The 20574-nt window shown below is 41.6% G+C and overlaps 1 protein-coding gene across 3 annotated transcripts; it reads right to left on the bottom strand.

The window, feature by feature from the left end:
* Window positions 1-123: 123 nt before the first annotated feature.
* Window positions 124-20052, bottom strand: LOC139198785 (centrosomal protein of 95 kDa-like). Of its 3 annotated transcripts, none has more exons than XM_070827728.1 (21): window positions 19890-20052; window positions 19075-19203; window positions 18294-18401; window positions 17971-18081; window positions 16651-16771; window positions 15647-15765; window positions 14920-15143; window positions 13659-13710; window positions 13386-13453; window positions 12272-12471; window positions 11302-11422; window positions 10778-10895; window positions 10241-10452; window positions 9461-9556; window positions 8144-8294; window positions 2560-2729; window positions 2318-2392; window positions 2051-2203; window positions 1810-1956; window positions 1617-1688; window positions 124-1118 (listed from the first exon to the last, which is right to left on the bottom strand). In XM_070827728.1, exons 1-21 carry the CDS (start codon window positions 19912-19914, stop codon window positions 942-944), a joined length of 2649 nt encoding a protein of 882 aa, XP_070683829.1. In that variant the 5' UTR covers window positions 19915-20052; the 3' UTR covers window positions 124-941. The 3 variants fall into 3 exon arrangements, with proteins under 3 accessions (XP_070683829.1, XP_070683830.1, XP_070683831.1); XM_070827729.1 differs by having other exon boundaries at window positions 10241-10446; XM_070827730.1 differs by lacking the exon at window positions 19075-19203.
* Window positions 20053-20574: the final 522 nt, after the last annotated feature.

Raw genomic sequence — 20574 nt, 5'->3', positions numbered from 1 at the left:
GATTGATCAGTAATTCTGCGTTGTTCACACTTTGCTCAAGTCTGTCAGGATCAGCCTTAAACCCCAGTAAAATACTAAAGCAGCGTCCAGCACAACTTGTAACTGATCCATTCCAGCCAGAGATGAGTGAGGCCACACATTTAATAGATGGTGACAGGGCATTCGTGTGCTCATTAGACACAATGGACAATATCAGTAGACAGTGTTTTAACATTGCAACCCTTTTGTGTGGATTGGTTTTAAAATACGTCTGAGAGTTAAAAACAATCACAAAGGAGAAGTCATGAAAGACTGATTATCATCGCCCTTGCTGATTAGACAGCAGAACACCAGGTTAATTAAAAATTGAACATTAAAATTAAAAAAAAAATAAATAATCCTCTAGCATGGTTAAAACATTAAAGGAAGACATCGCACATATGAGGGGAAAAAGGAAGTTAAAAATCTGTCAGACATTCATACGTATTAAATTTGCATCTGTGGTACCCATTTGGCAAGAGGAAGAACATTTTTACTAGTTGTTTGCTACAGTATCAGCACACTAAGACTGCACAATGAGGGAGCCACTTTAAAACATTCTTAGGTATCAAGTAGTAAAACCCATGGAGGAAGGGACTTGGTCCAAGGTGTCGTTAAGTTCAGGTATAGCAGCTGAGGTGAGAGGAAGAGTTAGCTAAATAAGCTAATAGCTACATTTTGTCGGAGTGCGTTCAGTCCATTAATGATCAATAATCAGGACTTACGTAAGTTCTTGTAATGTGAATTTCCTCTTCCTGTGCAAATGAAGAAAGATGCTGAGGAGACAGTTCTGTTCAGCCGTCACAATGTCGTACCCTTGGCCGTAACTGGCAGAAACAAAGTCTACTGCAGCGCGTTCCTCTGGTGTAAATCCAGCCTTGATTTAGTGGAGCTTTAAACAGCCCTGTGTCTCACTTCCCTGGTCAGTGCAGATAGCTCGTGTTGTACTGGAAAGAAGCCACCTGGACGCGGTTGCGCAGCCTCTGGACCTCCAGATCCTGGAAATGATCATCCTCATCGTTTTGGATGATGATTTCCTGCAGTTCACCGATCTCACGCTCCATCCTGGAACGCAGCTCTCGCTTCATCTTCAGCAGAGCCTGCAAACAATGGGAAAGGTTTCACCAAAACTGTTTAAATGGTTTTAAAAAGTGAATCTGGACAAGTGCTTCAAAGTTCTGGAAACTATAGACTGCTGTGTGAATGGTGTCTGTCCTGTGGTTTGAAAAATTGCATCTGGCCCAAAAAGCTCCATGATTGTGTTTCCTGAACCAAAGATGGATCGCTCCATTTAAAATAACAAAAACTTGAAGAGACCCAACAGCAGCTGGACCTGTGTCTGAACATGTACAAGTCCACAAAAAGTGGTAAAAAGTGATGTGAAAATCAATAAGCAGTTTAAAAGGATACTGTGGACTGTCTGAAGTGGGGTTGTACATGACCGGAGTTGCTAGTCTACTTCTGACTAAATCACTTTGTTTGCCTGTGTTGTGTGTGAGTTCATTGTTTGAAATGTCTTTAAAGTCTGGCCCAGAGACCTCTGAGAAGACGATTAAAATTAGTTATTACTTCACAGCAGTAATAATTAAAGGTTTTACCTTTTCTTGAGCTTTTTTCCGAATCTGGATCTCCTGACGCTCTTGTGCAAGTTTTTCAGCTAGTAGTGCAAACTGAAAGAGAGAAAGCACTTTATAGCTCACTTGGACTTAATGAGTAGACTGTAAAGTCAGTTTTAAAACAATACAAAACAGTGTGAGTGTGTGTGTGTGTGTGTGTGTGAGAGAGACCTACCTGATCTTTGTAGTAGTTCTCCATGGACTTGATCTGGTCCTGGTGGCGTCTCTGATGTTCAAGCCGCTGGTCCTTGGCGTAGGCTCTCTGCTCTCTCAGCCGGACCTTCTGTAGCTCCAAACCCTCCTCAAACAGCTGCCGAAACATCTGTAGATACACAGCCACACTTCAGTGTAATCTAATCCTTAGTCCTTGAACTGGACATTACTACACAAAGTAATGAATGAGCGTCACTGCTCACCCTCTCCTCCTTGGTGCGTGCCCTCATCAGGCGGGCACGGTGCTGGACATGGTAGTCGCTGTGGTATTTCTTGGCGCGTGCAATCTGCTGCCTCTGTTCCCTCAGTCTGTTCTGGGTCAACTTCTGCTGCTGGATGCGCTCTTTGAAGTCCCTCTGGAAGACGAATATTTTAGCTCGTGACTGGCCAGCTTCCTAATGTGACCACACACTAAATATCCATAGTAGCTGTTGATGTTAAAGCTAAAAGATCTTTGTGTTGATGCTCACCAGGCGCTTGCTGTGTTCCTGTTCTTTGTTGATGATTTCCACCAGCATGTCATGTTTCCTCTGGGCTTCTTCCACCTGGCAGACAAGCAGACGTTAACATATTCATCCATTCACATCATCATATGTTCCAGAAATATATTAAAAAAAAAAGGGGGTCACAGGCATCAAAGTCCAGCGCCCGGTACATTTCACTGCACTTGGTAAGTCCATTCGTTCCTGACTTGTAATGGTCACAGTCCTACCTGGCTGTGGAGTCTGCTGCGACGGTGGCTATGAGAGGATGACAGGGTGTGGAGTCTGTCCACCTGCTGCATCTGCTGCTCCCACATCCGCCCGAGGGCGTGGGGGGAAATGTGAAGGTGGGGCAACTCCTCCAGGAGGACAGGGAGGAGCTCATTCTCCTTCACCGTCACTGGAGAGAGACAGAGGGGACACAAACCAGAACATTACCGGTATAATCAGACAACATGAGCATCACATTGTGTCTTTATAAACTTAATAGTGTGTGACAAGAACAGGAATTTCTTTAATAGCAATTCCTGTAAGAATATTTGTAGTGTCATGTGATCCTGCAAATGTGCCTTCTCCATATTATCCAAAGACATTTTGGTTTCAGGAGTAGCTTCATACAGCCAATGCAGTACTTTGGTGGATACGTGATGATGCACAGTCAAGGACGTTCACTGCACTGCCATGTTTTTTTTTTTTTTTTTTTATAAATGTAGATTTTATTGGTTTTTAACATTACATTTGAAATTAGAACTACACTGTGCCTTTTACAGCTTCATATTTATGTTTAAAAAAAAAAAAAAAAAAAATCACACCATCTATGCTGAAATAACGTCAAAAAGCCTATGACACCTTTCTATGTATGCACATTTGGAGCTGCTAGGTTTAGGCTTGAAGTGACCGCAGCCTGACAGCCCCTTCCTTCCTCAGACCCCATGGTGTCACCCTGACCTGTTTGACAGCCCCTACCGTATCCATGCGCGCGCACGCTGGTTAGTTAGTGGTGATGTGGCTCACTTTGGACTTGGCTCGTGTGCGTCCTCGAGAAGATGGTTCGTGTCTGCAAGTTTCCGAATTGCACTAATAAAATGACAAGCTACACGCCGTGCAGTTTTCACCGGCTGCCTTTCTGCGACACAAAGAGGCTCAAGCTGTGGATAGCTGCTCTCCAAATAGACCCCAACACCAGTATCAAGGAACTACGTGCGGCAGACTTTCGTGTGTGCAGCGAACATTTCGACAGGAGCGATTACTTTCACCAGGTCGGATCAAAAACGCCCAAACACTACCACCTGAAACCTACGGCTGTGCCCAGAGTCCTGAAACCTGATGTGGGAGCGGAGGTAAGCCCGTCAGAGACCGCTAGTAGCTGCAGCATCATGCAGCAACTGTTAGCTCACCTGGAAGCTAGCAGGGGGTAATGATGACAACTCTGATATTCAGACGATGGCGGTAAAGACATTGCTGGGTGTTCTCTGCATGCAGTAACACGGTGTAAAGACGAAAGTGTGTGGTTCCTGCTGTTAAAACCTGGTGGCGCAGGTGGTGACAGAGGACTGTACTACAGAAGTGCTGGCTGGCTAATGTCAGCTGCCAGATTAGCTGAAGTCTGCTGTGCTACAGTGGCGCAATTTCCGTAACAGTAAATGTCCCCTCATTTTATGTGGATGTCCAATCAGTGTTGATGGTAAAAGTTGTCAATTGAGGCCATAAATGCCTCCGCGTATGCTATTTTGACCAATAAAGCGTGGTCCCCCTGAGCTATGCCGGTCGTGCCTACATAGACCAGGATGCATTGCGCGCGAGTTTATGACGCTCAATCCCAAAAATCCTTTTCAAAACCCTCTCAGCTCGTGGAGGTTGACGTTTCAAACGCGGATCTGTGCACTAAAAGTTAGCAGGGAGTCTCTAATACTTCGATAAACCTACAGATTTAACTGGAGTAGTTTTATGGACAACAAACATGCCAAATCGTTGCATGGTGCCCAGATGCGACAACAACAGAAAGAAGACAGAGGAGGGAGTGAGGGTGAGCTACCACCGCTTACCTACAGATGTAGAGCGGTGCAGAGACTGGCTGCGAGCGATACAAAACCCCAAATATGACGAGGACACACCGACGGCAGTGCTGGGAAATCTGCGGGTGTGCTCTTTGCATTTCGCAGCAGATGACTACATCAGGGACATGCTGTCAGAGATGATGGGAGGCACCATCAAGAAACTGCTGAAGACCTCAGCTGTGCCCTCCCTGTTTGGAGGAGACACCGGCCACGGCGAGGGAGAGCCCGGGGAGAGGCGAGGCCGGACAGAGGTGAGCTGTTTTCAGCCAACATTACAATGAATGTATGGCATATTGTTCTGCTCGGTTTAGTACAGAGATGTTTTTAACTCTGCCATCGCAGACTGAGGAACAAACCGCCTGTAACACTGTGTGGGGGACTGAAACACAACCTGTTGCTGCTCCAGCCCACAGTCACTGTGGGCTTTTCTCAGAGGTGAGACTTGGCTAAAATGACACAAATGAACACTAATTGAAACTTTGCTTTGAGCCCTGATTAGAATTAGATGTGGTTTTGGGTTCGGCCACCAGCATGATGAGAATTTCAACGCAATAACTCTGTATAAAAGAGGTAGGAAGCTCCTTGCAAGAAACAAAACATTTATTAGTCATCGTCATTATTCAAATGGCACTAAGACGCAGTTGAATGCATACATACCTACAAGCAGCAGTAGCTGCACTTATGGACTTATATCTATAAAAAGATCCATACGTATGCCCATTCCTTCTGATAGGGAGACTAAACATATCAAAGGTGATACTATCCAAGTTAGTACATTTATTTAAAAAAACATTCCATTGGCTACACCTGAACGAATGTTTGTACATCAGTCATTACAAACTTTATATGAAGTATGTGTCCAAGAGTTCACCTGTCAAGAGTCCAAATGTGCTATTTTTCTGCCCCGCTATGGATGGATGTAGAGCCACGCTCCATTCAGATACCATTACACTTGTATCTGTTTTCAGTATGCAAGAGCACATACAGCCCTCCCTGTGGTGCTAAATATGGTATATGATATCGTCTAACTCCTTTTCACAAATTAGTCCACTTTGATGGCATGCATTATTTATATCATGCACGCTCGATGCTGTATTCCAAATATTGGTAACGAAAGTGCTAAATAAAATATCAGACCTGCAGAAGAAGAGGCTCTGCTGGAGTAAATCTCTTCTACTGGAGGAAACTCAGGACAGGATACTTAAAGAATGAAAGTAGTGGTGGACACCTCAGAAGGGGATGGAGACATGTTTTGTAACTTTGTTGCAATAGTGCAACATTTGTATATGTGCATCTTTACTTTTTTAGAGGTACTTTTGTATATGGTCACATGATTTATATTGATTTTGGCTCTAAATGCAAGGGAGATAAGAGAGAGAGTAACAGGGTGTGTGCGTGTGGGGGGTGTTTAAGTACTTGCAGTGTAATATTGCATAATAACTGATGTTTGTACAATGAAAAATCAATAAAGACATAGACACAGTAGAACTGGCTCGGCCTCCAATTGTCACAGTGTGTTTTACTTTATCTTGATTGAGCTCCGACTTCAAATCCGATGTGCTAAAACTTTCTCTGTCAATATAGCACACGCTGAGGTATTTATTGCTTCAACTGAGCACATTAACCATCAACACTAATTGGATATCCACAATAAACATGGCGGAATTTCCCTTTTTAAGATAAACGTAGGTATGCAGTAGACAGCATGGTTAGAGGTAAAATGGTTTCCCAGAGGAACTAGTTTTGTGCATGTAGTAGTGACATACAGTACTTCATATCTTTATCTGGAGTGTGTGTGTGTGCTATTTCACAGCTGCAGGACACCTGGGCAGTAATGGACAGACCACCAGAGCAGATCAGACGTCCAGGTGAGTCACTATCGATGGTGGTTTACAGGTGCATGTGTGATTGATTAATGACACTACAGGTGCTTTAAGTAACCACAGGTGTGCATTATGGACACGTGTAAAGGTGGCTGCTGTGGTTTTCAAAAAACATTTTGTTAACAGGTCTTAACAACTGCCAGTTTATTATGAGGCACAATTGGCTAAACTAATGCAGTCCAATGCATCAGCCCCGCAATAAATCCTACCTTGAAGGTTGTAATGTTCAGTTTTTGTTTTTGAGCCGCTGTGTGGTCATTTCGGGGGATGTAGTTTGTGGTGCTGTTGAACTTAACGGTTATACTGGCAGGTGTTTCTGTTATTTTGTCCACCCCATTTATATCAGTGAGGGAAGGCTAAATAAACACCTCTCTAAAACAGTGTCCACACAACATTATAACCTTCATGAAGGGAGGATTTATTGTATGATCGTTGTAATACACTGCATTAGTTTAGCTAGTTACACCTAATAAACTGGCAGCTGAGAGTGAATACTAACACTTAATGAAAGGACCGTCTTAATCTGTTTATGGAAAACTCTGAGAGTCTGTACACAGCACAGAAAATACTATTTAATGTGCTCTTAGTGTTTCGTCTATCATCAGCACACTTCATGTCACACAGCAGATCAGGTCACAGCAATAAATAAGTATTGAGCGTAACATGTTGATATACGCAACATGTATTTTCTGATGTAGTAAAAGTTGTCCAACACAGTCCACTCTCCTATAAATTATGTTTTTGGGTTTAACTTTGCTTGAAAATGACTCTTGAATTACTTGGAATTGCTCTTGAATTATTCCATCTTTCAACTTAAAGATCCTTTTCACTGACTTCACCAATATTAATTAACAGGCATTCAAGTAGATGTACCAGAGACACGCACTGCAACCGCGGAGAAGTAAGTCAGTCAATAACTTTGACATGTCCGCAAAGTAAACTTGGAACAAATGGCATACAGTTCTGTCATACAGTATATTAATTCAGAGCTTTTGTTACACCCCATTCGATTACAATGATCATTACATCTGCAATAATGTCTCCATAATAACAGTTTGTGTGTGTTGCTGCGTCTAGCCGTGCTCTTTACAAGCCATGTGTGTCGCCATCGTCTCACAACTATCTTTTCTGGCCCATAACAGACCAACTCTGCAGCACATTGTTGATGAGGAGGCCATCCTGCAGCTGATGAAGAACTGCCCAATGTGCGACAGAAAGTGCCGCTGTAGCAAACGCATTCTCGGTCCTTACTTCATAGTCTACCAGAGCTGTTACTTCTGCCATTATCAACGCAAGTGGGCCAGCCAGCCTGAAGCTAGAAACATGAACACTTACAAGGCACACGCAGCACCCAAGAGAAAACTGCAGCTAAAGGACAAGGTGTCTGCGAATGCTAAGGCTCAGTCGTCACAGTTTAACAAGAAGAGTATTTCTGAATCCTCTGTATCCCCGAACCATTAGACCCCTGATCTGTCTCAGATATGAAGTGTCAGATGTGCCTTAAGGTGGGTCATTGTTATGCAGTTGGAAATGCCTGATGACAACACACACTTCTGAAAAATGATAGAGTTGTAATCACATTTGTTAGCTAATAAGCAACACACTTAGAGCAAAGCAGTAAAGGAGGAGATGAGCACAGCTTTGCTTGGTAGTAGTGAGAAATATTGCACTGACAATATGGTAATTTACCACTGTGCTATGGAAACATGCATTTTGAATACTGATGATAAGGTTTAGAAAAATAATAGAACTCTTATCCTTTAGCCACAATACTGCAGCTCTACTGTACATAAGGCCTATATGTCAGTGTGGAATTAAAGCAAGACATGTTTAGTGTGTAGGAGAATGGGCCTGGACTGAAAGTCTCAACCTACTTGATGGAGCTTTCCTGGGGGCCTCCTGCCATCTCCGTCCTGGTGTGGTTTGGGTGTTACGTTGTGACCTATGCTGAGTCTTCGTCCTAGCTGGGGACGGTCTGGGGGCCTGAGAAACATCCTTTAGTATGGCTTCTCTGTACTGTTGCTCCTATACACACACACAGACACTTAACGGTTAGTAAACTGGGCTAAATTACCCAACAGTCACAAGCACTTAGTAATTCGCATAAATATTTTCCACCCCCCCCCTTTATTGTTAATATCCTTATATCTTCAATGTTTAATAGTTATTATACCAAGTTTATGCCAACTTTTGGGGTTACATTTGTGTTTACAGATTAGAGAAAAGTTTCTGTTTTCCAGTAGAACCAACTAAATTAGGTTTATATAAATGCAGTTTATATTTTTATAATGAAAGTCGAATAATGGGGAAATTATATGTTTGAATGGATTTTTATGAAAGTGTCTTAAAGTCTTTATAGAGTTATGACTGACTACGGTTGTCTGTAAATACATAAAACAATGTGAAGCAGTGCGCTCTCACAGATTGATTCTGTCAGTGTAGCATACTGTTCAAGTGCACAGATGGATGAGATTACAATTTCTTTTTCACATCTATTATCTCAAGGTTGATCAATTTGTTGTCTAATGTTCAGAATTACTGATCTCCTTGTGATGTAAACTGTAAAATAATCAGGTCCCTGTTGTAATTTCTGCCTGTATAATACTTGGGTTGCAGTAAAATATGACGATTTATTGGTCAATATGATCTCTCTCCTTAAGTGTTCAAATCAAGAAGTAAAGAACCAAGCAATCATGGACAAGTACAGAGCCAGTAGACAGCAAATACTGAATCTGTCAATAGTCATATAGAAATTAAATGGATGTACTGATTAATATATTGTCCATTATTGAGGAGACAAACTCATATTTGTGATGAGGTTTAAATCAGTGAGAAACATACAAAGCTCTGCTTGAATGTCCTAAACAGGGTGTGATGTAGAGAAATGAGGGGAAGGGCTGGGAGAGGGGTCTTGGTCGTATTCTTACATATTGTCACAACCTGGCTCAGGGGATGTGACAAGTAGGAAGTCCATTCTACATTAGACAAGTCAAACAAAACCAAAAGACTGATGCAGGGTGGATGCCAGGTGTTGGAAGGGGGAGAGCAAGTGATCACACAGACCAGCTTTTATAGCTGGAAAGCTGAATCAGCTGACGACCCTCCCACATCAGCCACTTTTCCTGCTGAGGCTGCCAGGACAGCCTCCCACACAGTGGGAGAGGCGTCACAACGTCATGCTAAAGACTTACTGCTTCCTGAGCTTTGAGGCGTGCTAGGTCCAGATCTGCCCGTTCTTTGTCTTCATATCTTTTCAACTCCTCCTCATAGGCCTTATTCTCCAAATACTGAGAGGGAGAGAGCCAGAGAGATCTTTACAGGACATGACATGATGAATAGAACCAAGAGCAGAAGCAAATTAATTGATAATAATAATAATAACATTTTTTAAAATCTTTTAGAGATTTTATTGATTTGACAGAACAGAAAAATACTGAAAAACAATCAAGCAAATACACAATGTCTTGATGTACTCCTTTCTTTCTCTATAATTTGCAGCCTTTGGTCAGTCCTTAGAAACAAGCAATTCAGCCATTAAACTAAAACTCAAATCTTAAGATAATTTTCAGGCTACTGCATCGGTCAGGAATTAATTATTACTTCAGCTTTACATCTAGATGGTTTAGACAGTGACATATATATATATATTTTTTTAAACTAGGACATTTTAAAACTACATTTACATGCAGTTTTAGGCGGAAACATAACCACTGAATTTTGCCTGGGTTGTCCCTAAAGTACTGCTAAAATCCTCCCCATCAGGCTTCAGTGTAGCATTTAAACTTAAAGTCTGCAAAGTAACACCCAGTTCTGACACGGTCGACGTAGTGAAACCTATTCTTGGGTTCTATTCAAATAATCTGCTCTGATTCATTTAAAATAAACACTAAAAACTAATTTATAAAAAAGGACGTATTTGATATTATATAAAGAATGTTTAAAAAAAAGAGACACAATGAATGTGGTATTACCTTGCCATGTTTTCTGTGAGACGCTCTGTGGTGTAGCTCTTTACGCATTCGATGGCCAGAGGCTGTGAGGTTGGTTTGTCTGCCATCATCCAGACTCAAGGCCTCTGCCATGGGGTCTCCTAACTGTCCCTGCAGAGAGCGACGGGCCCGTGGAGGGGATGGGGTCGAGGAGTGTGTCTGATGGATGGATTCAGCATGAGGCGTTCCTGAAACTGATAAGTTACAATTCAGTCAGTTTATTTTCAATGCAACACACTTATTAAGTCAATCCTGGCGTGTTGACAATAATCCTCAAGTGATGTGGTTCTCAGTTCCTAAGTGAAGGATAGACTTGATTTGACTAAATCAAATCAACCTGACAGGTTAAAAGTTATAATTAGAACTTATGGTGTTTCTTTGTTGAAAGTAATGTCAGGATTGTACTGTAATTAATGAGCTAAAACAAACACTTTGATTCTGTAAGGCTGCAGTTCGATCTCCTCCTTTAAGATAATAAACATGTTTACTGTGTCTTAGCCATAATGTGTGTGTGTGTACCTGTGTGCTGATTGGGACTCCTGCGACACTCCATGATGCTGTCACTGTGGTGCGACTGCTTATCCTCTTCTCTGACGTCACTGGACCCCTCACTTTCACCCAGAACTCGTTGAAGCATCTACAGGCAAATATACATTACAAATTGTTGCAAGTATAAAAAGGAAACGTGTGAGGGATAATGTTTTTTAATGTGACTTAAATCTAAAATTGACGTTATTACTTCTGCTATCATAATTGCATCCATAGCAACAGTCTGTTATACAGAAATCTGTAGACTGTACAATGCAATAATTGACCAATCAGAATAGAGTATTCAACAAAGCTGTGTAATAAACAAAAATGTGTTAAGTACACAGAGCATCAATCCTTAACTACATGGACTTGTATTTAGAAAAAAAGTAGCAGCTAAACATACTCTAACTCGTGCCGACCAACAAGTGCAGAAAGGGTCATCATCACTTTTGCTTGGATACAAAACGTCCATGACAATATGCTGGGACACTATACAAAATACACACACACACCTGGTCGAGTTCCTCAAGTCGATGGGAGAGATTCTCAGATAAGTGATGCAGCTCCTCTTCAGCTTGTTTGTTCCTCTGTCTGCGATACGACAGAGGCTCCTCAAAATCTTCCTTCTCCAGCCTGTAGGTAAGCGGATATGAACCCGATACAGCAGAGATAGTTAGACAGTCAGAAAAAGAACCATTACTACACCGTCCTTGCATGAGATATTTTTATGAGCACATACACTACTCACAAAAAGTTAGGGATATTCGGCTTTCAGGTGAAATTTCAGGATGAACCTAAAATGAATTCTAACCTTTCCAGGTGAACTTAATGTGACCTTCTCTAAACTTTTGAATGCACATGTCCAACTGTTCAGTGTTTCAGTACTTTCTGCACAAGTTGCTGTTCTCTAACGAGAAGCTTAACAGCAAAATTCACAACAGGTTTGATCCATGAATCGACCAATACATTTCCTGCTTCAGTTAGAATTGGTATTTAAACAGTCCTCCTCATCATGCTGTTCACATTCTGACATCATGAGACCAAGACGACACCTAACAGTTGATCAGCAGCACCTCAACACTGGAGGCTTCAAACAGGAAGTCCTCAGATGGAAGTGTTCACTGAGCTTAGAGGGTCACAGAGTGTCATCAGGAGGTTGTAACAGTGATACAGAGACTGGAAGGGTCACAGAAAGGAGAGGAGTGGACGTCCTTTGGCCACATCCCAACTTATTGAGACACTGAAAATTTTTTGTTGTGGTATACCCACCACTGTTGTTAGATTTTCTTTCAATAAATTGTTTAAGATGAATAAAATTACCATTGCATGCTTCTACTTAAATGCCCTACTTTCATGATATAATATCACTGTAGCATTCACTTTTTACATTTTCCATATATTTCACCTGAAAGTCGAATATCCCTAACTTTTTGTGAGTAGTGTATATCTTCTTACTCTTCTCTGGACCTGCACCTCTCTCACCTGAGGTCTGTCCCATCTCTGTGACCTTTCCTTCTGTCTGGTTGTTTCTGTGTATAATTCAGATCCTCTTCATCCTCGTCCTCGTCCTCCTCAGTGTCTGGCGGAGAAGGGGTTGTGGCTGCCATCTCCTCCTGCAGGGTTAGGAAGAGCACATCTGGCTGGGTGCGGAATAAAACCCTCCTGGGACCACCGTTAGTTGGCTGAGATAGTACAGAAAGAGAATCAAGTTAATTTGGTTGACGTAAGGAAACACAAAATAGAAAATCAAAAACAGAAAAGAGGGAAAGCAACAGAAATGTTTGGCTTTTGTGTATCAAAATGAATCCACTCCCCATTAAGAACATGGATACATACACTACTCACAAAAAGTTAGGGATATTCAGCTTTCGGGTGAAATTTCAGGATGAACCTAAATTGAATTCTAACCTTTCCAGGTGAACTTAATGTGACCTTCTCTAAACTTTTGAATGCACATGTCCAACTGTTCAGTGTTTCAGTACTTTTTGCACAAGTTGCTGTTCTGTAACAAGAAGCTTAACAGCAAAATTCACAACAGGTTTGATCCATGAATCGACCAATACATTTCCTGCTTCAGTTAGAATTGGTATTTAAACAGTCCTCCTCATCATGCTGTTCACATTCTGACATCATGAGACCATTTTCCATAAATTTCACCTGAAATCGAATATCCCTAACTTTTTGTGAGTAGTGTAACATGGCACAGGACATGCTTGGAAAACAGACGATAACAGACGATTTTCACATTTCATTTTACACGAAAATCATGATTTGTGCATAGAAAATCTGTGAAATGAGTCACTTTAGAAAGTCTAATGTGCACTGCTGGCTGGATGTATTTTTGTTGACTTTTCTACAGAAATTCCATCAGATTGGAGTTAACCACTAAATGTTGTGTCACTGGATTTATCAGGTTATCATCTTGTTTTATCATCAGCTTATCATCTTTAAAGAGCAACCAGCATAACACACCCAGGTCCAACCTTTCAGTTGGGTTCTTTACAAGGGAGTCTGGACATAACACTATGCAAACGTGTCTCCATGGGTTAGAGATTGCTGTAAAACTGGTACAAGTGAAGGCTTGTTGCTGTCTTACCTCTAGCGTCTCCCCCTCCACTTCAATCCTGGCTCTTTGCTGGCTGCGCAAAGACTTCTCACTCACAGCTGGAATTAAGCAAAACGTGACATCAAGTTACACTTCATAACACCCACTTCACTTGTTAGCATAGGCATAACAGTGCTAGCTGCCCTGGAGGCTCACTGTCAACTCCAACACCAAGTCACAACTATCAGTTCCATCAAGAGCAAGCAGCTAAACCACTTGACAATTTGTTCTGAATGAGAATGAAGGTGTATTTGTTTTACTCACCAGGAGACTGTAGTCCATTGGTAACAACTGTCTCAGCTACTGATGTAGAGATCTGCGTGAGGAGGATGGAGAAAAAGTGAGGGGGGGGGGCGGGGAGAGAGCAGTGAAAAATAACTGAAGCTGAGCAGAGGCCATTAACACGGAGTGACAAAGTTTATTAATCTGCAGCTCATAAAAGACAATTTTCTAAAATCATTCATGACAGAAGTTGTAGGCCGGAGGCCAGACAGACTTTTAGAGCATATCGGCACCGGTAATGAACCCAGTTACTCCAAACAAACAAACATCTTCTGTAGGTTTGAGCTTGCTGGCTGTTGTTGTGTATTCTGTTGTTACAGAGGCAGGGCCACAGGTTAAGCCGTGTGTGTGTAAGACATGCTATTGAGGAAAAGCACTAAGGTGTCAGACAGCACTTCACTGTTTCAGTAACTTCCTTTGTGATAAATACGTGTAAGTCTGGGTTAGAAAAGTACCGCTTTACTCAGATGTTACAAATTTTCTTTGGCTTAACACACAATAAATGTAAATAAAAAGAGGAACACGTTTTAAATTACAACATATTGTCTTGAATTAAGTATTGTTTTCCCTTGGTTACAGACATTTCTTTGTTTCTACCAAAAGGCTTTTCATGATCAGTGAACTGTTAAAAACTAGAACTTGGTCGAGACTGAATACTTACAAACCAGATTCTGCGTGGCTATACCTACTTTTAGCATCTAAGCAAGACAGGGGTTATCTTCCATAGTCACTACTGTCAGGCAACAGGCAGTTATTGTTGTTGAGAGCTGAGAAAGTAAGTTTGCAAGGTAAACTTCAGCTCAGTGAGTCACTTAAGGTGGTCTCTCCTAAGTGACAGGACAGAAATATCACCTCATTCTGATGAAAATGACATTTAAGCATGAAACTGTTCGATAAAACAACAATTGTTCAGTTGAGTATTTGTGGTTTAGTGTGCTGTATGTCAACTAATATCAAGTTGACCAACCTATTAACACCTTTCTAATATCAACACATTTATGCTAAACTGTCTACACCATTGGTTTAGATCAGGGTTTAGTTTAGGCACATAAAACAATAAAAAGGAGAAGGTGTAAGCTTGAGTGAAAGACAGACAGTCTTGGCTCTATGGTAATATATCTCACTGCCCATAAAACATGCAAACTTTGCTGTTTGTTCCAAAATTCTATCAATCTATATGCAAAAAACAGGAACATTGACGGTAAGGCAACTGAACCTCATCCATGCTGTAATCCAGAGTTACCTTTGTAGTAACAGGAGCAGCTTCTTCCCCTGCGTGCCCTTGGCTGAGGCCAGCAGCTGTGGGTGGTTGGCTGGGTGAGTGTGGGTCTGTGTCGGGTCTGTGTGGGGTGTCGCTCTGGTTGGGTGGCTGCAGAGCGATGGCTGAGTGCAGCGGTTCGGTCAGTGGAGCGTCCAGAGGAGCAGAGGTAGCCACAGTGTCTGAGGTTTGGGGAGGGACAGCCAGTCCTTGGGAGATTAATCATGAGATTTATTGAAATAGTTATTACAGTTAAAAGTTTACAAGTTAAAAACTTTAACAATTTAATAATAATAATAATAATTAATCAGTGATACCTAAAGGCAACATGATGTCTAGAACAGACACTACTGTAATTCTTTTTGCTCATATAGGCAAGGTTATGCCGTGTTTGCCAAACACTGATTGCCGAAGCTAAATTGAGTCAGAATATCTTTGTGGATTGCAGCAAAGGCACATGACAGGTTAGATAACTACTTTACACTGTGACAACATTAATCAGTGCATTAAACAACTTATGTCCTCTCAAATGCTTAAAATAATTTCAAACAAAAAAGCTAGAATTGGAGAAGTCTTGAACTGAGGGAACATGAAGTCCTGTAACATCATAATGTGAAATTGGCAACAAAACCTCTGGTACTGTATGCATTAAGACAACAAGGCAGTTTCCCCCGAACACACAGCGCCATTGGGCTGCGTTCGCGTGTCTTACCTTCTTGTTTGGCTGTGAATGTGCGTGCAGAGACTCCCAGCCCAATGAGCTCACTAGCTGATCCGATCTCCTCAGCGTTCCACGACTGGAGGGAATGTTTACTGGAATGGAGAGTGGACCTGAACGATAAGACATAATAATATAAACCAAAAGTGCAATATATTAAACTGCTGCCTTTGCCCTGAGTTTATCAAACCACCATCTATTCAAACAGTTGAACTGGCGTGCTTTAAAAAAAAATAAAATACAATCAATGAGAACATAGCACCCTCATTAGTCTTGCATGTTCAAATTTTGTGAGTTTTCAAGATTTAAGCTTCGGCTAAGATTCGGGCAGTGTTGCCGTTAAAGGCCATCATACGGTCTTGTACATAAACATAACATTCTACTGAAAAACCTCCCAGAAGGAGAAAGGGCTCGCTGATCATTGGACAGCTGTATAGCACCAATCAGACACAGGCTTCACCAGTGCTCCTTCTGTTACTTACAGTAGCACCACATCACAAAAGTTATCTACATATTTAAATACCTGTAAGTGCCTCCAAAAACTCTTGACAGAAAGTCTTGAAATTCCCTTCTAAGAGTTTGAATGAATACAAAAGCACTGCCAGAGCCTGCATCCAAACAAATATAATTTAAAAATGTAACTGGTAACCACATTGTGCAGCAGGGACGTCGCTGTTTGAGTGCACATGTTTGGCAGGTTCCTCCTAACCCCTACTAACCTCATAATAATTACTGCTCTGCCTAGCTGGCTGCTGTGTCAACAGGATGTACAGCCCGGATCTACACTGAAGCTAAATGACATGGTCAGAGTCATGTGGGACAAAAAACAGAGCATTGCCAGTGTTTTGGTTTATATTTATTCTACCATGCATTAGCTTTTCTCAGTAAAAGAGCACTGGGTAAGTAACTGTGGTGTGTCTGTATGTACTATAGAGTCCTTCTGTCACATCTATCTATCTATCACCCATGACCAAATGAGGTCTAGGAGAAGCTCTTACTCTCCACTGGAAGACAAAGCTGCTCCCTCCAGTTTGGTGTCCTTGTGCTCTGAGGCATTGCAACTTGCTGGCTCCTTGGTTTCACCATTCACATCCTCATTAAGACTGGAATTCAGGTCCTCTGAAAAAAAGAACAAAAGACAGTGTGAAAAAAAAAAAAAAACAGAACTAAGGACAAAGAGAAAGCAATACTTGTGATTGCAACATGTGATGACCTCCGTGGAAGAGGAACAAAGACATATGACCTTTAATTCAACAAACTGACAACATGTTGATAATAGACTGCTGTGGAAATGTGTTGACCAAACCTGCAAGACTGACTCACAGCCACAAGAAAAGTCTAACAAACAACTGACAACAATTTTTTAGAACTAAAGTTAACTGAGACAAATACAACAACTAACAACTAAACTAAGTACTGAAAGTAAAGCAGAGGCACAACCTGTCACTAGAGATACACAACACACTGTACCAATGCCACCACAGCTCTGATAAATAAACATTTCAGCCCAAAAGGACTCAAACATTCCTCATTCACATCACAGTCAGAGGGCTGTTAGCTTCTATTGTACTCAATACCAATTTCAGTATTGCACATCCAGGACGTTTGATTAGGCCTTCTAGACGCTCACATCATTTGTAAGTGCAGACACGGTCATTTACTACTAATTGCTGTTTGGCTGTGGTCTGTGGGACGGCCCTCTCACACAAAGGCACTCTCAGTTCTGACAAATAAAGAGGGCTAACTGTTCTCTATAAAGTCCTGCACCAGCTGGTCTTAAACTGGGTTTAGGACACATTGTGTCCAGTTCATGCTTTAAGACAGATGGGCAATCTCACCTAAGCAGACAAGCAGCAGTTTCTATCAAACGCTGGGTGCTAGTGGCTGCAATGAAAATGACCATCTGACTACTGCACTGCAAAGCCATTTAATGATGAGAACTTTCTATTAATGGTTAAGTTTGAATATGTTTACATCATTGAAATTTGATACCAGTTGTAGTCGGATAAGTATTCACTGTAGCGGTTTATGTAAAATAAACAACTGTTGTCATTGGCGTTATTATTTTTCAACTAACATTAGCATGGCACTAGAGAGTTCCTTACACAGAAATCTTCCTGAAAATTATTTTGGAAACTTCTGATACATTAGGAATCCTTAAAACATGTGATTAAAAATTAGTTAATAAGTAGAAATTTGTGACATGAAATCCAGCTATTTTGTATGTGAAGGATCAGTTCAGATCCATATCTTCATAAATGAAAATGGATATTATCCATCAAATTGATGAAGGAAAAGTGACAAGTTAATCTGCCTACCATCATTCTGTGACTCCTCACTTATCTCCTCCTTGAGATATTCCAGGAGGCCATCGAAGATTTCCAGGAGGTTCTTGATAGACTCGTCGTCCCCTCTGACCACATTTTCTCCTGCAAACACACAGCCAACCTCAGCATTCATTACTCAGTAATCATCAGTTTTACTGCTTAATAAAAAGTGGGGATTATATTGTACTGTATTTCTGCATATTCTGTCAAGAAATTAGATCTTGCAGCCCATAAAAAGTGACCTGGTGCTGAAACTTTCTAGCAACACACAGTGGTGTTGTTAAGAGTGAAAGTGTTTATTATTATTATTATACCTGTAATGTGCGAGAGGCTGATCTGAAGGTAATCCAGGGACAGTGAATCAATCACAGACTGAACGTTATGGACGTCATCCTCTTGGCTGCATGGTGCTGCAATGTAATCTAAACACACGCATATAAACGTGAACAACCAAAAGCATGGACGAGACGACAGAATCCGTGAAATGCAAACAACAATAACACCAAACTTACAAAAACATGCACGCACGCACTTCCTGGAATATTTTAACCCTCACATTAGCTCTTTCCTGTACTTAACAATGCAGGAAAGAGCTCGACGACATTCACAGTCTCGTGGTGGCATGTTTGATGGTCTTAGGAAGCATTCCTGACATGCTAAGCACACTCTGGAGAGTCATGCTCTGAACTAAAACCTCACAGCTTGTTATCCTTCAGTGTTTTTAGCCTTGTGATTAGGATCTAAATGAATGTGTTAGGGCTTTAAATACTGGTTATTTTAATCATCAATTACTTTGCTGATTATTTGATACATGAATGAATTAACTGCTTGGTCTTCAAAAGACACGTGCTGAAAAAAAAGACACTGAATTTGACGAAACTGCTTGTTTTGTCCAAATCTTAAGATTTTATTGTCACACAAGTCAAAGAAAAACAGCAAATCGTGACAAGTGCGAAGCTGGAACTGGAGAATATTTGGCATTTTTGCTTCCAAAATAACAAGTGATCGCTCATCAAAATAGCTTTTCTGTTGATTGACTGATTGGGACGCAGATCTTCCTAATGTCAACACGGCTGGTTAATCGATCAGTCTTACCTGGAACTTTCTCCCCCAGGATGTTCTCATACAGAGCAATGAAAACATTTGCCTCACAGTCTGCCAGTCTCATCAGCCTCAGGTTTATGTGACACTTGGTGAGTAGATCATTTGCCACATCTACCCAATCTGTGGGGGAAAAGGGAAAAGTATTGTTCATGCCTGACATAGAAATTCACAAGTTAGTGAAGGAGTTAAAACAGAAACTAAATCCAATGTGGATTAAAGGAGACATCAGTGCACCACGCATGAGGAGAGCTCATTTGGGTGCCTCTCGCTTGTTATGTCTTCACAGACCAGGTGCAGCACCTCCTCTAGGGGTGACACCGTTGATTCAATCATGACTTCCAGTCCGCGGCAAACTGAAGCCTGAGAGCGGGGACCCACGGACTACACCAGCTACCGCTAAATACCACCGGTTTGGTGAGTTTTTAAATCAAACAATCCCGGTAGCCATGGATTTGGGATGCCAAAACACCAAGCAAACTGTGGTCTAAAGTTACCTGCCACCTTTACGTCACCTCAAACGTGCTTTACCACAACTTTACCGGTTCGTGTGACTCTAACGTAGCTAGCTAACGTTGCTAATGCTGTCCACTCGCTAACGGACACATTGACTGATCAGAGAGCGTTCAACTTTAATCTTTTGGTTAAAACACATCTCTAAAAAGTAGGAGTGTGTGTGTACAGCTGGTGTCAGGCTGGGTGACAGCAGGAGAGCGACACGAACCAGGCAGCTAACGTTAGCTGTGGGTTAGCGCTACGTGTCATTAGCTTTCCTCCGGACCGGAGCGCTCAGTCCCGGCTGTCCTTACCTCTCTCTCCCTCCTGGGTTCCCATCAAACAGCTGGAGCTCAAAATCCTCTGACTGGCTGCGGAAGAGTCTCGTATTACCGGGAGCTCCGACCGTGGCCTGGGCTGTAGTGGTCAGTTTCGGTGTTGTTGTGGGTTTCAGTCACCAGGAGAAGGAACTATCTGCTCTCATTTAAAATTGAAGTCTTGTTTGATTGGACGGTGACTGGCTCTTTGTTTCCGGAAGTGCCCCCAGATGGATGTGTACCGCCCCCTGCTGGTTACTGTGTGCAGCGCAGTCAACACCCATAGCAACTTATTCTTGTTCAGATCAACAGAGACACGGTTTTATTACTCTTTTCTTTTTTCACTGGTTTTATTTTACGTCTTTTTTTGTCAACTCAACTGATCTGCCAAAGCCGGAAACCTTCACACCCACTTCTCAGTTCATCTCACACTTTATCTCCACCCTTCACAGAAAAGAAGTATTTTGAAATATTACACTTCAACATTACCAGGATAAACAACATTTGCTGAAACCTTTACGTCCATCCTAATAATAGATGAAAAGTATAATTACTTATTCCATGATGGAAAACGAAATAAAGTCATAATAATAACATATAAATGTAATAATAATGCAAATAATGTTGTATTGAATTGTGGAATTTGATCGTTAAGTTTTTTCCAGCTCTTGAGTTCAGGGCT

This window comes from Pempheris klunzingeri, chromosome 3 (assembly GCF_042242105.1).
Source record: "Pempheris klunzingeri isolate RE-2024b chromosome 3, fPemKlu1.hap1, whole genome shotgun sequence".
Taxonomy (NCBI): Eukaryota; Metazoa; Chordata; class Actinopteri; order Acropomatiformes; family Pempheridae; genus Pempheris; species Pempheris klunzingeri.
Note: the sequence above shows the minus strand (reverse complement) of the source record. Positions and strands in the feature narration are given on the sequence as shown.

Coding starts and splice junctions, on each gene's coding strand:
- LOC139198785 (XM_070827728.1), bottom strand. CDS start 19,914: ATGGGAACCCAGGAGGGAGAGAGAG. Junction 13,454..13,658: donor CAATGGACTACAGTCTCCTG/GTGAGTAAAACA, acceptor GCTTAATTCCAG/CTGTGAGTGAGAAGTCTTTG. Junction 2,393..2,559: donor GCAGCAGACTCCACAGCCAG/GTAGGACTGTGA, acceptor CTTGTCTGCCAG/GTGGAAGAAGCCCAGAGGAA.